Consider the following 14885-nt stretch of genomic DNA (forward strand, 5'->3'; position numbering starts at 1 on the left):
TATGCAATTAAAAAAATGCTTCTGCAGGGTACCTGGGTTTCTAGATTGGGAGTTCTAGTTGACTGAGTAGGGATTTTGAATAAAATAAAGAGGACATGCTAGAATATCATGTGCTAGAGCACATGCTAGAATATCATCAAGCTGTTCTCAGTTCTTCTAGCATAGAGCAAATATAGACAGAGAACAGACTCTGTCAGTCTTCACCAAATTATGTGTGGATCCAAGGGAATCCACAGTTGCAGCTGGTCATAACTGTGTTAGTCGGTGTGCAGCCTTTGGCAGAAAACCTGAAAATAATCTAAAGGGTAAGAAGACAATAGGAAAGTTAGAGATATAATAATCTTCATGTATCCTTACTCAGTACAAAAGTCTGAAAGATATGATAAACTTGCAGCAGCCAGTCTCAAAGGTGCATTCTTGCTGAAGAATATGATCTCATATTACTAAAGCAGTGCCAGCTGCAGCAGAATTGAAACCTGGTGAAATCCTTATCTGGCTCTGGAAGGGAGAAAGTTCATGCCTGTCTGTCATGCATGTCTGTTCATGCCTTTTTGTTGTTGTTGTTTTTTGTTTTGTTTTGTTTTAATTACGTAGTGCTTGGTATACCTGTCACGCAACTTCATCTCATATAAACTTATGTGGGAGTCTGAGATTTAAGGGGCAAAACAATGTTTGGACCAGGCTGTAAGAAGAGTTCTCCCTCTTACCTTGTCTTCTGTTCATAAAGGATGTCTGGAAAGGATTGTGATAAGGAGAATTGCTCTACTCTTGAAGTGCCAGATTTCAAGAATGCTTTAAAGCAGTTCCAAATACTAGTTGAAAAAACAGTAGCTCAGAAGACAAAGGAGAGATTAGGCTTGCATATTGAAGATGACGGTAAGAGATTTTCTTTCTGATGGAAAAGTATAATTTTCATGTGGAGAGGAGGTGTCAGAAAGACAAGACTATAAAAAAGACTTCAAATTAATATTCAAGCTGTGACTTCTTGATTTTTACAGGAAATAGGCAAATTGTGCTATGAGAGTGCTTTTCTTCTCCTGTTAGGTCTTCTGGTCAAGTCCTAATGCTACGGTTGTTGCTCACAAAATATAATTGGTGCAGTTGCCACCTATATAAGTTAGCACGATGTGATGTTTCTAGTGATTTGTAAAAGCATGAACCAAATCAATTATATAAATCCAGTTGCTTAGTTGTGCATAATCAGGACAAAGTTTTGCTTTTCTCAATGCAAGTGGCTATTGTTGCATGAAAGGATAAACTTCATCCCAGGACATCATTCAGGTTCAGATCAAAAACACAGAACTGTGGTATGAGTAACGGAAGAAAGAAGAGGTGAGAATTTTTCACCTATTCTTTTACCTACTTGTTTCCTGTCATGTATTGCAAATCAGATGGTTTTGAAAAGACTCAACATAAGGACTAAACTTTTTGTTGTTGTTTAAAAATGCTTTATTAATACATTGTGAGGAGCTGGAACTTGTATGCTATTGATATTGAAGGAGAAATAAAACAGGAGGTAGGGGGAATAAGGAAGGAAGCTGTACCTTGCCAGTTTTTCACTCTGTGGATATTGTTCCTTCCATACAGATGAGATGATAGACTATGATAAATTCTATACAACCACACAGACACTTTTTGGTCCGGAAGTCAAGGATCATAATGTTAAAGCCTTTTTTAGGAAGATTAACAACAACCTTGATGCAAGGACAGAATGGTGTGAGGTAAGGATTTCCAAAACTTTATTAATTGTCAACAACTAATTGGAATCTTAAAAGGTAACAGTATTAAACTGTTGATTATGCATTGTTCCTGTTTTACAGGTAGAGTCTGTTGCTCATGAGCTCCATGGCATAACAGGACACTTTCATGTTGTTATTTATCCTGGCTGCCATTCATTTCAGAAAAAAAAAAAAAAAAAAAAAAAAAATTGGAAAACAGAAAATGTATTGTTTTGGTTGATCTAAAAGCTAAATTGAAGAGCTGGCTTAGAGTGCCTTACTAGTTGCTGTGTTATTCTATTCAAGCAGTGATGTTTCATTTTAACAAGTTGAAAAAGAAAGAGGCTCCATGTTTAGTTCATTAGTACCCAATTTAGAAACTTGCATGTGTCCATTCATTGATTAAATCCAAGTTTCCAGGGAAAGACAGGAGGGTAAAATCTGTCTTTGGAATCTCTGTTCTGAAGTTTTAGTGGTGATATCCATTCTGGTATGTGCCTTGAGAGCTGAAGGAGTTTCTGTTATTGTAAAATTTAGTTCTTTCTAGCTTGTGTCATTCTGTGCCCTATGCTATTATAATCTTAGTTTTAGTGAGAAAAATCCTATGCTCCTAATGCTAAAACCTGCAATGTGAATCTTGAGCATCAGAAGACCAGTATTTGATGTAAATGGAAGTTGTAAATATGAAAATGATCCGTAGAGGCATCCCTAAACTATTCCACTACAGTGAGGACTACTTCTTTCAGGCCATCATATCAGGGAAAGGTTAAGTATGGAAGACCTTTGCTGAGCTCTGTCTTTCCTCTTTTTTCATGTGGCTAAACAGGTGGGTATTTTGCAAATGACATCATTGTCTCTACAAGCTTTTTGCTAAGAGATTCCCTGTACTGGATTTTCTGCTGACTATCTCTGGCTAATTTTAGACTTCTAAATATATCATGCAAAACAGCTTAATACATGGGGGAGTCCATGCTGGTAATTCTAGCAGATTCCTAAGGGCAAGATTTGCTCAGACTGTGCTGGCTACAAAATCAGTCCAGTAGTTTCAGGAAGCAAGATGGTTTTTTATTCCAAATATGTTGATTTTTGTTATTCCACTCTTTCCAACTCTGAGAGGTATCTTTCCTTATAAAGGCATGCCACTGGAGGTCTGATAAGAAGGGTGAATTAGAATGAATTCAATAAAGCCTGGGTAGATTACATTTTTATTTGTAGGTAAACTACTTTTCTACCCTATCTGTTTGGTACATCAGCTGAACTTCCAAATCAAAATTCTTATTAAACATTAATTATGCTACACTGGTTTACGTGACTTGAGGAAGTTGGCCTCTGTTTTCTCTGAACCTAGGTCCTTGAGCCTGTTATCTGGATGGACATGAATACATGTTAAAGCATGACCTAACTAAATAAAAACATGTTTTCTGCTTGTTTTGTGAAAGGCCCTGAGTTATCTACCAGAACTGCTTACCCTTAAGCAAAGTTTGATATACTAGATTCCTGACAAGGCAGCAGGATCTGGAGCATGGAACCTGAGTATGTCCAGGTCTTCTACTGAACTACTTCACTAATATGCATTGGCCTGAGGCAAAATCTCTTATGACTACACTATGCAATTTGTGCTCTGTGGATAAGTCTATCTTTAGCTAAACCATCAGAAATGCTTCCTCTCTTCTTTCTTTTTTCTCCTCAGCTTTCTCTCCTTCCTCTTCCCCTTTTCACAGGGAATAAATCTGCCTGTTACTTTAAATGTGAAGCGTTAGAGATATGGCAGCATTTTAGTAGAGAGCTTTTTAACCAGAGAATTCTGTATGTATTGAGTCTGTAATCCATTTTTGAGATGTAATCAATTTTTCTGTCTTTAAGGGCAATAAACAGCAAATACATTCATTCTTATTATGTTAATGAACCTACTAGTTAGATTAGACAAATCACATTTATAACTTCCACTTGGATATATCCTTAGTTATTCTGTGTGAACAACAAAAGTAGCCTTGATCTTGCTTCAGCTTCCTTTTTATCACTTAATTTTTCAAATGTATCATTCATAACAATTTCTTTCTGTAACATTCTAAATAGCCATCACAGTTTCTGCTGTCTGTGCTCCAGTTTTCTAATGTTTTTTTTTTTTTTTCTAAAAGGACTGTGTTTCATCCCTATTCTTCTAAGTTCTCCCGCTGCTTTCGACATTGCTGAGCATGCCCTCAGTCTTGAAAGTCAAGGAAGATGGATACACGTCACTTTGTTCCTTTGATATCTATCTTTTATAATTTCTGTCTCTCCCTCAACCCCCTTTCCCAGAACTCTATCCCTGACCCTTTGTTCCTCTCTTCGTACTCCACAGATGTAATTTTTTCAAATTTACCTCTCCCTATCTGACCTCTCTTTAGTGTAACAAAGTCTTCCAAATATATTTCCATGATGTAAAAGATCATGGCCTTGTGTGAGTGTTCCTATTTCTTTATATTCTTGATGATTCTCTTTTACAAGTACCTCAATGTTCAAAGGTTTCCTAAGTTTCCAGTGGTCTCCACAACAATATATCCATACACAAAGGACACTGTTTTATTTTAAAAAAAAAAAAAAAAAAAGTTATTTTGAATCTTCTCTTTAGTTTAATTAGGATCTACCCTTAGTCATTTACTGGCTTCAAAATTTAAAAGACCTATCCTGGACAGTCTAACAGCTGTCATTTATCAATGACTTGCGAAACTGACTTCTGCATCTCTTTCCCAAATGTATTTTCCACATTGAAAGCTCTACATTTTTAGTTGCAAGTAACTTAATGATGTGTAAATTGCATTTTGTGTCATCTTTTATGCTCTTTGTCAACATCTGGTAGACATTATGGGGTGGGACTTGTTGGGATGCCCTGTCTCCATGTTGGAGTCAGCAGAAACCATTTATGCAGCTGTAAGGGATTTCTAAGATGCCCTTTCTTTGGACAGCGTTCTGCCTGCCAGGCAGAAACAGAAGTTAAGATATGACACCATCTCGTGTCTAGAACTCATGAAAGTGAGCATATATCATGTTCGTAATACAAGAAAGGAGATTAAAAAATATCTGTACAGCTGAGTGGGGCTGAACTAATTTCCTGAGGAAAGGTATAGAGCTTGAGGTCTGGAGAGATTTCAGCTGAAATACTGACACAGCCTGGAACAGAAATGAGTGGCTTACCTGAATATCCTGTCTGGGGATCTCCATCATCATCAGTAAAAATGAAACATTGCCAGGCTTAGGGAGGTGGCTGCAAGATAATTTTAAAAACAGACTTTTATGTTCAGTTGTTTTCAGGCAAATGGGAAACTACATATCTTTATGGAAAAGGTCGTCTTCTGTGTAGGCTAAACACTATACTACTTTGAATGTCTCTAGAAATATAGAGAAATCTGTTCTGTCTGGCTTTTGCTGTCTTTTCTTCTAGCTGAGGTCTAGCCGAGGAAGCACAGGTAGGTAAAACTGGAAAAAGGAAATTGAAGGAGACTATTTACAAACAATAGTTACAAGGCAAAGTTGTACTAACAGCTTTTCAATGAGATGGGTTTTGTTCTTAGAAGCTCTGTGTATGGTGGCTTCTTTCCAAACCTTGAAGAAAGATTGTGCCTGAGTAGCAGATTTCAGCAATCTAAAGTTATATTGACAACTCATGGTTAAGGCAAAAATGCTAGGAAACTTACTCAAGGAATATTAAATGATAAAAATGTCAGATAAATATATGACTTTGTATGTATAAACATATATTCCAGAAGCAGATTTATAATAAATTGCTTGGTTTGTTCTATTTTGTTTTGTTTAGATTTTTGGCTATTTCATAGGAGAAAGTGATGGCACATCTTCCCAGACAAAAGACGAAAACATGATTTTTCTTTTATCTGAAAAACAGCAGATTCCTCATGCAGGTGACTCTTCATCTTGTACCCCAAATTATTTTTTTTAATGCCATGTGTTGCACATTTTACTGAAAGTACAGTAATAAGATCTCATGTCTGTCTTCTTAGTATTCATGCTTCTTTTTATGTGTTCCAAAAGATATGGTTTTTTTACTAAATTCATTACGTCTCAACACTCCTGCTTTGCCCAGTTCTCAGTTTTCCTAATCTATTTTGAAATTATAAATTTGCCTGACTCAGACTGTTTACATAGTTATTCTTTGCCTTTCTATATTTTCTAAATAATGTAGAAAGATCTAGCACACCCATAATGCATTAATGATATTTAAAAATGCAACATGTTTATTTAGATCAAGTATAGGATCCTCTATTATCTAATGCATTACTGCCTTGGAGTTGGTACAAATATACATTTAATGAAGAGAAAATATTCTTGATATTATGGTTCTATTTGTTTAGATTTTCTGTGTCTGCAAGATAAGAGTAATATTTTGTCATTGGCAGTTCTCAAGCGACAAGATGTAATTACGAGTATAGTGAAGGTGCCCCATCTGAATTTCACAGTAACGTCCTCTCAGAAAGGAAAACTAACTATTTTTGACAACCAGGTAATTCTGACTCAAATAAACTTTTTTATTATTCCATTAGGCAATATATATGGGAACCAAGTGAACTGTGATCTAGTGTGCAAACTTAGCCATAAAAAAGAGATAGATATCTTTTTTTTTAATTAAGGTTAACTTTGTATAAATTTTTAAGTACAATAGGAAATATACATTGTTATTTTCAACCGCAAACCTACTGAACACTCCCCAGAAATGGATAGAAAGTAGAGATTAGAGATGGCTAATAAAATACATTCTTAACATAAGTCAGTTTAATAGAAAATAATCTGCATTTCTTTTTTTTTTTTTTTCCCCTAAAGTTTTAAGCTTCCCTGAAAATATAATATGCTATTGGACTTAACTTTTGTATACACAGTGAAAACCACAGAATTAGCTATTTTCTACAGCTACTGAGACTATCTAGAATGGACAGAAACATCCATTCTTTGCAAATAAGTTATTCAATACAGCAACATCTAGATGCTTGAAAGTCTTGAATTTTCTAACAGTCTGCAAGACACTGCTTCACAGTTACACCCCTCATCAGCAAAGTGTAAGAAGATCTGTACCATTTTAAGTAGAACTTCAGGTTCAAGATGGATTTAAAGTAGTATTTTTAAATGAGTCTCCCAGATGATTATATTACTATTTAGAGGTACACAATTCTAGATGCTGTGAGGTACATCACACATCTATGCTCATAGGCACTTTACTTTTGTAGAATTTTAATACAAACAGCTTATTAAAAATGGTTTCAGACAATATTGTAAAGCTTTTAAGCAGAATTGATGCTTTCTAGGGGTTTCAGCTAATTAGTTCATAATGCTTATGACGGGAGCATGTAGAGCAATAAAGGACTCCTGTCGATGATTAAACAACAAAGCGATACTGCAGTTCTGGTAAATACTGAAATAATTTATTTGAAAGCCTAGTTCTCTGTCCTCCAGAGTGTTATCCCTCTTACATACCCATGAAAAATAATTTCACAAAGTATAATGTTAAAAATAGCTCTCTTCCCCATCCCCCACCTCCCCATGCTGTTTTCAAGTTGAATTGTTGCCTCCTCATAGACTGGACTGATGTCACTCTGACATCAGTGACTGCAGCATAAATGCTTTTACTCCCAGCTGCTTAACTTAGTAAATTAGAGACCTCAAATCTCACTTATAAAACTGAACATTCTGAAAATGACTGAGGCATTACGGCAGCAATCATTTATTCATTATATAATCTCTGATCTCAGTTGATTTTAGCAAATGAATTTTGGTTTCATTAGAATTGCTCTGATATATCTCGATGCAAGGAAGAGAAGACTCAAATTATTTTGCATTTCAGTCGAGTCCTGTTGCTAGAATATCACTTCACATCACAAAGGCGAACATAGAGTTGGCACTTTTAACGTCATTCTTCTTCTCTCAAAGACCATGGATTTAAAGAGACCTGGTGTTAAAATCTCAGCTAGTGAGTTGTTTTGTCTAGTTTGGCTTTGCAGCATATTGGTAGGGGAATATGAGGATGCTTGCTCTGAAGTTGCTCCTGGGTGGGACTTGTGCCCTGGGTGCAGTGCATTGACAAATAGACAGAGAGGCTTATTTTTATATAATTGTTGCATTTTTAAAGCACAGAGTACTAAACATATGGTGTTCCTGGATGCATATATATCCCACAGAAGTCAGTGTGTTCCATGTACGTGAATGAATAATATTTGGTCTGATATAAATAGTGAATCTAATATGATACAGAATTTAACTGTGTCACTTCTGGGGCATTTGTCTGGTAAGGAACGAACATTCTGAGGAAGAGATGGGGCCATATTCTATTCATTCATCCTGGTGTGAATTGATTTCCCATGTAACTAAGCTTTCCACAAGATCAGATTAATATTATTTGCTTTGCTCTTTGGAAAGCACATATAACTGGACAATTTCTTTAATGGTTGTGTTATATCCTTGGAATCAGTTGACAATCTAGATGAGTTTTTGTTTGATACTAGGTAGAAACTGAGAATAGATAAAAACTTGGAAAAAAAACCACCCTTATTTAGAAATAAGAATAAGAACAATAAAGAGGTTGCAAACCATTACACATCTTGTTAATCTATTACACTTCCATTAAATAAGAATTAATGAGATTTTTTTTATCAGCAAATAAAGAGTGTCAGTCATGTTAGATGGCATTAGGAATGCTTAATTTAGTCTGTATACATCAGGAAAGCTTTTGAAATAGTCTCCTATTTCACCAGTGACAGGCTACCATCATCCACTGTGTAAATTGCTAGTGACTCTAATAATTGTCTGAAAGAGGGCTTGGAGAATTTTGTTAACCCTGGTCACTATGATAAGAAATCCCATGTTCTCTTACATATTTGCAGCCACCAGAAGTTGAAGTGAAGGCAAATATTCATTTGTAGACCAGCAGGTTCACTATTTGGGGGCTAAACATTGCTTTCTGCAACAAACGTGGACCTGATGTGCTTCAACACAGGTGTGCAGCTCTGCAGTATTAGCCATGTCCCGCTTACTCTAAAAGATGAGAGAGCTAGTTACCATTCTTGAGATCCCAGGCATGGATGCTGCCTTGATCAGCACAGAAGACCTGTAGGAGTGGGCAGCCTTAAGGAAAATTTTCTGAGCACACTTTAGTTAATGTTACTGTGTGTGGATATTAAACTCTTGATTAACAACAGTTTTAAACTTTGATCAAAGACTATCCATGATGACACTGGTATCACACTTCTATGAGAAGACAGACTTTGATCCTTTTTTCTTGGTTTATGAAACATGGAATTGCTGGGATGGGAATGAGGCACCATGGATTTATTACTGAAGAGGAACAGTGGCAAGAGGAGGTGAAAAAGCAGCTGTGAGTGTTTCAGAAGGGAGAAGGTTGAAACTGCTTTTGAGAACTGAATAATAGTTTTGTCAAAGGACAAAGAAAGTAACCCTGTCTGTACTGGATGATGGTGACAGGTATGCCTACCACTCTGTGACTTCAAACAGTTTAGATTTTGCGTCAAATACTGTGGTGTCCAACAATAGTTAACTTTGCTGAAAGATGCTGTACCAACATAGGCATTCCTATGTGCAGCCAAATGTGCTACCTCTACCTGATGTTTTGTGGGCACTAGTTGACGTCATTTGGGCCAGCATCAGCCTGGGTTTCTGTATGCCACATCCTGCCATGAGCTGATGCTGTTCTAGCTATGAAGGACCAATGGAAACACAATTCCATGAGAAGTACTGCTGATCTGTATTCCACTGTAAAAAATGGGTATATATTACTTCTCAAAACAAAACAAAACAAAAAACATACAAACAAACAAAACCCCATGAAACTACTGTGAGAGAAAGAGGAGGTTTAAATTCCTCACAGCATATAGGGGAATAGACAGTAGGTAGGTTAAAGATCTTTCTCAGAAGATCTTAACCACAAACTCTTTCTGTTGGCTATTATTGTTGTATTCTGCCTGTGATACAGAAGAGCTGATTGTGTTCAGACTTTTAATTTAATTGCTAATTTGTTATTGTGACAACATATTTCTGGTTTTTTTCAGATGTCAGTTCTGGCAACCATCACTGTTGAAGTAAGTTAATTTTCCTCCTTCTGTTAAATCATTTGAATTAAAAACCAGCAGGTAGTAAAGTGAAATCATTCTAATGTGCATTATTCTAACAGGTCAAACAGATTCATTTTGTTCCTTTCAGTTACAGAAAAAATTGGGTAACTTGCTTTCTTTCATCTGATAAAATGAAAGCTCAGATAAATACTGTTTTTTCCTACCAAATTGTCCTTTACCCATTACTTTTCCAGAATTTTTTCTTCCAAGTTCCACCACTTCAATTGTCACTGTAAAATTTAAATAAGAAAAATGATAAATTCATTAGTGAAAAACAGTTCTATAGTTTGCTAGGTAGATTGGATGGCTACACAGTGTATAATTTAAAAACTCATTTTTAGCCTAGGAATACCACTGCAGATTTTAGGTAATCAGGTTCCTTGCAGACAAGAGAGCTGTGATCAGTCTTAACAATGTGACCTGACCTCTTACCCTAAAAGTCCATGTAGGTATCTTGTGCCAGGGAGCAGTGCATTTTATTGATCATCTCTCACATATTGTGGCTGTTCTAAAATGCTAGAGAAATACTCCAGACCACGGGCCCTACTACTCTGACTCAGAAAACAGCTCTGGACCTGGGTTACATTTGATTTGTTGCAAGATCTAATCTGACCTGTGGAATTAATGCAAAGAGGTAAACTGTGAGAAAAACATTCCTAGAACCTATTGACTTTTAGAAACTGTGACTGAAATCAGCTTAGAGCTTCTCTTACAGCTATGTTACAGGAGTTTTATTTGTATGTGTATTAGCCATGAGTTGATATAAGTAGCCTTTGTATGGATCTTGTAAAACTTCATATGAACATTCTTCAAAGCAGAAGTGGTTTTAATGCTTCTTTTGCCTCTGTACTTTCTCACTACATGTGATGCCCTACAAAGCCTCTGCAAGATCCAGCTCTGTGACTGCATCATTACAAACCAGCACTACAAAATAGTACTTAATTGCAAACATAAAACCAGCTTTTCCATACCAGTTAGGCATCTAACACTATTGTAAGGACTCCAAAAAGCCACTAATAATAAAATCTTTCATAAGAATTACCAAGCAATCCATAAGGCGCCTGCAGGGCTGACATTTTCCATGTGTTTATTGTAGAAAGCTGCACAAGATATCCTTCTAAGTGTATTACCACTTGCCCACAGGCCATTAGGAAGGAAAGAAGCTTGCTCCTGTAATAGAAAGTTGATATAATTCTGTCAGGATTTTGGACCCTTTCCACTAATAGCAAAATCAATATTGTGTACAACAATGGAAATAAAAGTAGAAGAATCAGCAGTTGCTTTGAGTTCACGGTGGGTTTAGTCTTGTGCTTTTGGTTTCTTAACTCACTTTGTGGATATAAACTGTGTCTTTAGCAACATAGGTCCTTGTTTTAGCTGCTCATGAAGTACTTCCACTGGAACTGGTTTTTAGAGGTTACAGGTAGGTATAGCTTACTTGAAGAACTGCCAAAAAAGTGTTGTTTAAGTCTGTGTCAGATGTTTCTTTCTCACTTTAATCTAGAAAACAAAGTAAGATGTTTCAGTCAGTGTTATTTTAGAGATGTTCTGAATTATTTGAAAATAATAGATAATTATACCATTGAAGACATAACAAAAACCACCTTGTATTTCAATACATGCGCTTAATACAGGAGATAAATATAAAGGCCTATATAATAAACTAAAAAATAAGATTGCTGAAATGGAAATGAAATGAAGCATATTCCCTATAAATCCCACTCTCATTTAGGAAGGTGTGCTACTTTTTTTGGAAAAAAAAAATCAAACAACTATTAATGTTTCAACAACAACAACAAAAACAAACAAACAAACAAAACACAAACACACACACAATTTTAATCTGCTTTACCATGGATGTTGTAGCTTAAATTTCCTCTGCTCAGAGTGCTTTTTTCAGTGTCACCATAGTGCAGCTAACAGTATAGGTGTATTTTGTCCTCTCACGTTTAACATCTGTGCACCTGAGGCGAGTCACTGATAACAGAGGTTGAGCCTGGCACCTCTGTAACTTCACGTATGATCTGTACCTGAAGTTAGAACTCTCAGTTCCATTACGCGGGGCTAGATCTAACAGCCGCTAGTGTAGGGTGTATGGAATTTATGTGGAGATGGTTTAAAATAGTACTTAAGTAAGAAAGAAGGCTATACATTTACACAGAATATCCTTCCTTATTAATCCTTTTTATTTTCACCAGGATACTGATTGGATTGCTGGATGTGATTTCCTACATCAGCTGAAATTTGTCGTGGCTGTAACAACTGAAAGGACAATCATCGTCTGGGACTATAAATCAAAGGGGAGGCAGGTAGTATGTTGGGTCAGGCAAGTGTTAAATAAGAAGCCTGAAATATATTAGTCTTTGTTTTCAATGTGCATTCACATTCTTTTTGTCTAATATGATGAAGGCATTAACTTTTGTCTTTATAGGAACTCAGTGGAACAGTGGAATTTATACTAAAGAAGGAATAGCCTTTCCACAGCAAATGGAGTTATTAGACTGTCTAAAAAACATGGAAGAAAGAGGAAAAATTTGCACTATGTTGCAAACAGACCCCCAAATAATTTATTTTCTATGTATATCTAATGCATGTGTGCATATATATAGCTAATGTGGATGCATGTGCACATGTATTTCTCAGAAAACATTAAGAATCAAGGGGCAGGTTTCCCAAGGAATTTAACATAGACTCCTTTGAGGTAACTTCTTTGTTTAAAGAAAATACTGCTTCATATCCCGCATTTTGTTCGGGACCTTCCAAGAGCAAAGGCATCTTGATGTTGACAGTGTGTATCCAACCAGTTAAAGTTTTTTTGAATGCCTTATTACAAAATACAATTTTTACAAGAATTTCTGACCCATACCTTAGATTTTTCCTCCTTTTTCTGGGTCGTTTCACAGCAATTCTGAGTTCGCTGAGAAGATTACATGAAACAAAGTAAAAATTTTAGGACAAGATCAAACCTTAGGATTTTTTTTGTTGTTGTTCTCAATATTAAAAGGCCTCACCCCAACCTCAGACAGATCAGTGGAAGTATTCCTGGCAATCAAATTGGACTTCTGGGAAAGAAGGCTCAAAAGGGTATTCTCCAGTCATTATTCTCCAAGTTTCCTCCAGTCAGTCCATCAGTGAGGGCTGAAGGTGCCCTGTGGCTGAATGGGAGCAGTTCTCATTGGAGACCACAGGAAAAATATGTAGACAGTTCTATATCTTGGTAATGTCTCCTTTAATGTTTCTGTGCTTCACTGACAACATGGAAGCAGTTAATTCCTATGGCATGTGAGGAGTTAATTCCTATGCCAGTTCAGGTTGGCAAGGATGCTTTAATCAAATAACAGATGGAGTCAGGCAGTAGAACCAATAAACTGTATCATGCAGATGACCCAAAATTCCATTCCCAGGACTTCTCAGTCTAGCAAAATACCACAGTGGCTTGCAGCTGTATTCATTCTCACTATCTTAATTCCTGAAAAGTCAAACACCTGCCCATATAAGTACACTTGGTATTCCCAGGCTGTGTTAATAATTAGGACTCTGATATAATTTCTCTCTGCATTACTGCAGCATTTTGTGGTTTGAATAATTCTTTTATTTGCGTATTTTGCATCTTCTTGTAGACAGCACCTTGTTTCTGAACAGGAAACCATGTACAGTCTTAGCAAATATACCATCCTACTTAGCATGGTGAGATCCTCCCTAGAATATGTAATTAATATTTTCTTACAGAAATGGAAAAGGCTACCTATGAAATAAATCCTCACTGAAAACCTTAAATCTGCATTTAACTTCACTTGGTGATGATCTTCTATGAGTTTCTAATACCAGGAAACAGCTGTCACAGGGGCAGCTTGAAAAAAAAGTTAAGAATTGAATGTTGATATAAGTAGATAAGCACAATATGTTCAGTCAGCTTAAGGCCTTGTGTGCAATATCTAAAAATCTACCATATTTCACAGAATAATGGCTTTATGATCAAACCGATGGAAAATGGTCTGCTCTGTGTTTGCACGGTGACTAAGTCAGATGACCTGGCTAAGGATACTATCCTAATGGGAGATGATAAGGGTTATGTTTACCTGCTTAATGTGACTGCTGAGCAGTTTGGATTGAAACGATGTAAAGGCAAAAAAGAATCACAACTACAGGCCCTGGACTCCAAAACTTTTAACATGTAAGTTACTCTTGATAAAATATTATCAGTCTGGCTTTTTTTTTTTTAATTTCCGTTTTCTCTGGCCTACATGGAGGATTAGCTTTTACACAGAAATTAACCTCACCTAACAAAGACATTTTTTCAAACTGCAGTAAGTATGGTTTGCTTGTTGTTGTGTGAAGGAAATGCCATCATTTTCAGTAGAATATCTTACAAGAGATCTTACAACAGAGAGGATGTAAAGTATAATTACAGAGAAGAACTCACAATTGCTGTTATCCAGTTTGGAAAAGGCATGGCTTTATTTTGCCCAATTAGATGGAAGTATAGTTGCTACTAGAGAAGAGCAGGATTCAACTCTAACTTTAGCTGTGCTTGCGTTTGAGCTGGAAGAGAGGTTCTGCATCTGCTCTGGATATTAAATGCTAGCACTGGTTGTGTATGATCTCACTGCACCTATGGGCATGTTACAGAAGATACCTGTATCCTAATAACATCTCAATTTATATCCCTAGTGTTAAACGCAAGCTACATGATGACTGGGTTATGAAAGTCAAGTATATTTCTGAACTAAATTGTTTTGGATCCTGCTCTTCAGACAGCATTCATTCTTTTATTTTGGATGACATAAAGCGACTAAAGGACAATTTGTAAGTATATGACATCTTTTATAACTCTGCAGAGATCAGTGCCTTGCAAGTTGTCATCCTGTTGTATTGAAGCTATGTTTTCTATAAGCATTGTTAGTATAAAAAAAATACAGCTACTTAAATACTTGAATATTACTGTTTGTTAGCTTTTAATGTAGGAGAGGACTGTCCATATGTGTTCATCACTCACAACCCTTAAAAATAAGTTACATTGGCAGTATTGTCTACTCCAGCTTCTCCTAGGCAGGCAAAT

The 14885-nt window shown here is 36.3% G+C and overlaps 1 protein-coding gene across 1 annotated transcript in view; it reads left to right on the forward strand.

Annotated features, from left to right (window-relative positions):
- Positions 1-728: 728 nt before the first annotated feature.
- Positions 729-14885, forward strand: part of WDR64 (WD repeat domain 64) — a gene marked incomplete at both ends in the record, with an annotated part of 61814 nt that continues 47657 nt past the window's right edge. Inside the window, 8 exons of the mRNA XM_080341453.1 lie at positions 729-876; positions 1588-1721; positions 5512-5614; positions 6065-6213; positions 9764-9793; positions 12025-12135; positions 13786-14000; positions 14498-14632. Of these exons, the coding sequence (XP_080197579.1) occupies positions 729-876; positions 1588-1721; positions 5512-5614; positions 6065-6213; positions 9764-9793; positions 12025-12135; positions 13786-14000; positions 14498-14632 (1025 nt within the window). The remainder of the gene's footprint in view (positions 877-1587; positions 1722-5511; positions 5615-6064; positions 6214-9763; positions 9794-12024; positions 12136-13785; positions 14001-14497; positions 14633-14885) is intronic.

The sequence above is a fragment of the Nesoenas mayeri genome (genome assembly GCF_963082525.1).
Source record: "Nesoenas mayeri genome assembly, chromosome: 3".
NCBI classification, from domain to species: Eukaryota; Metazoa; Chordata; class Aves; order Columbiformes; family Columbidae; genus Nesoenas; species Nesoenas mayeri.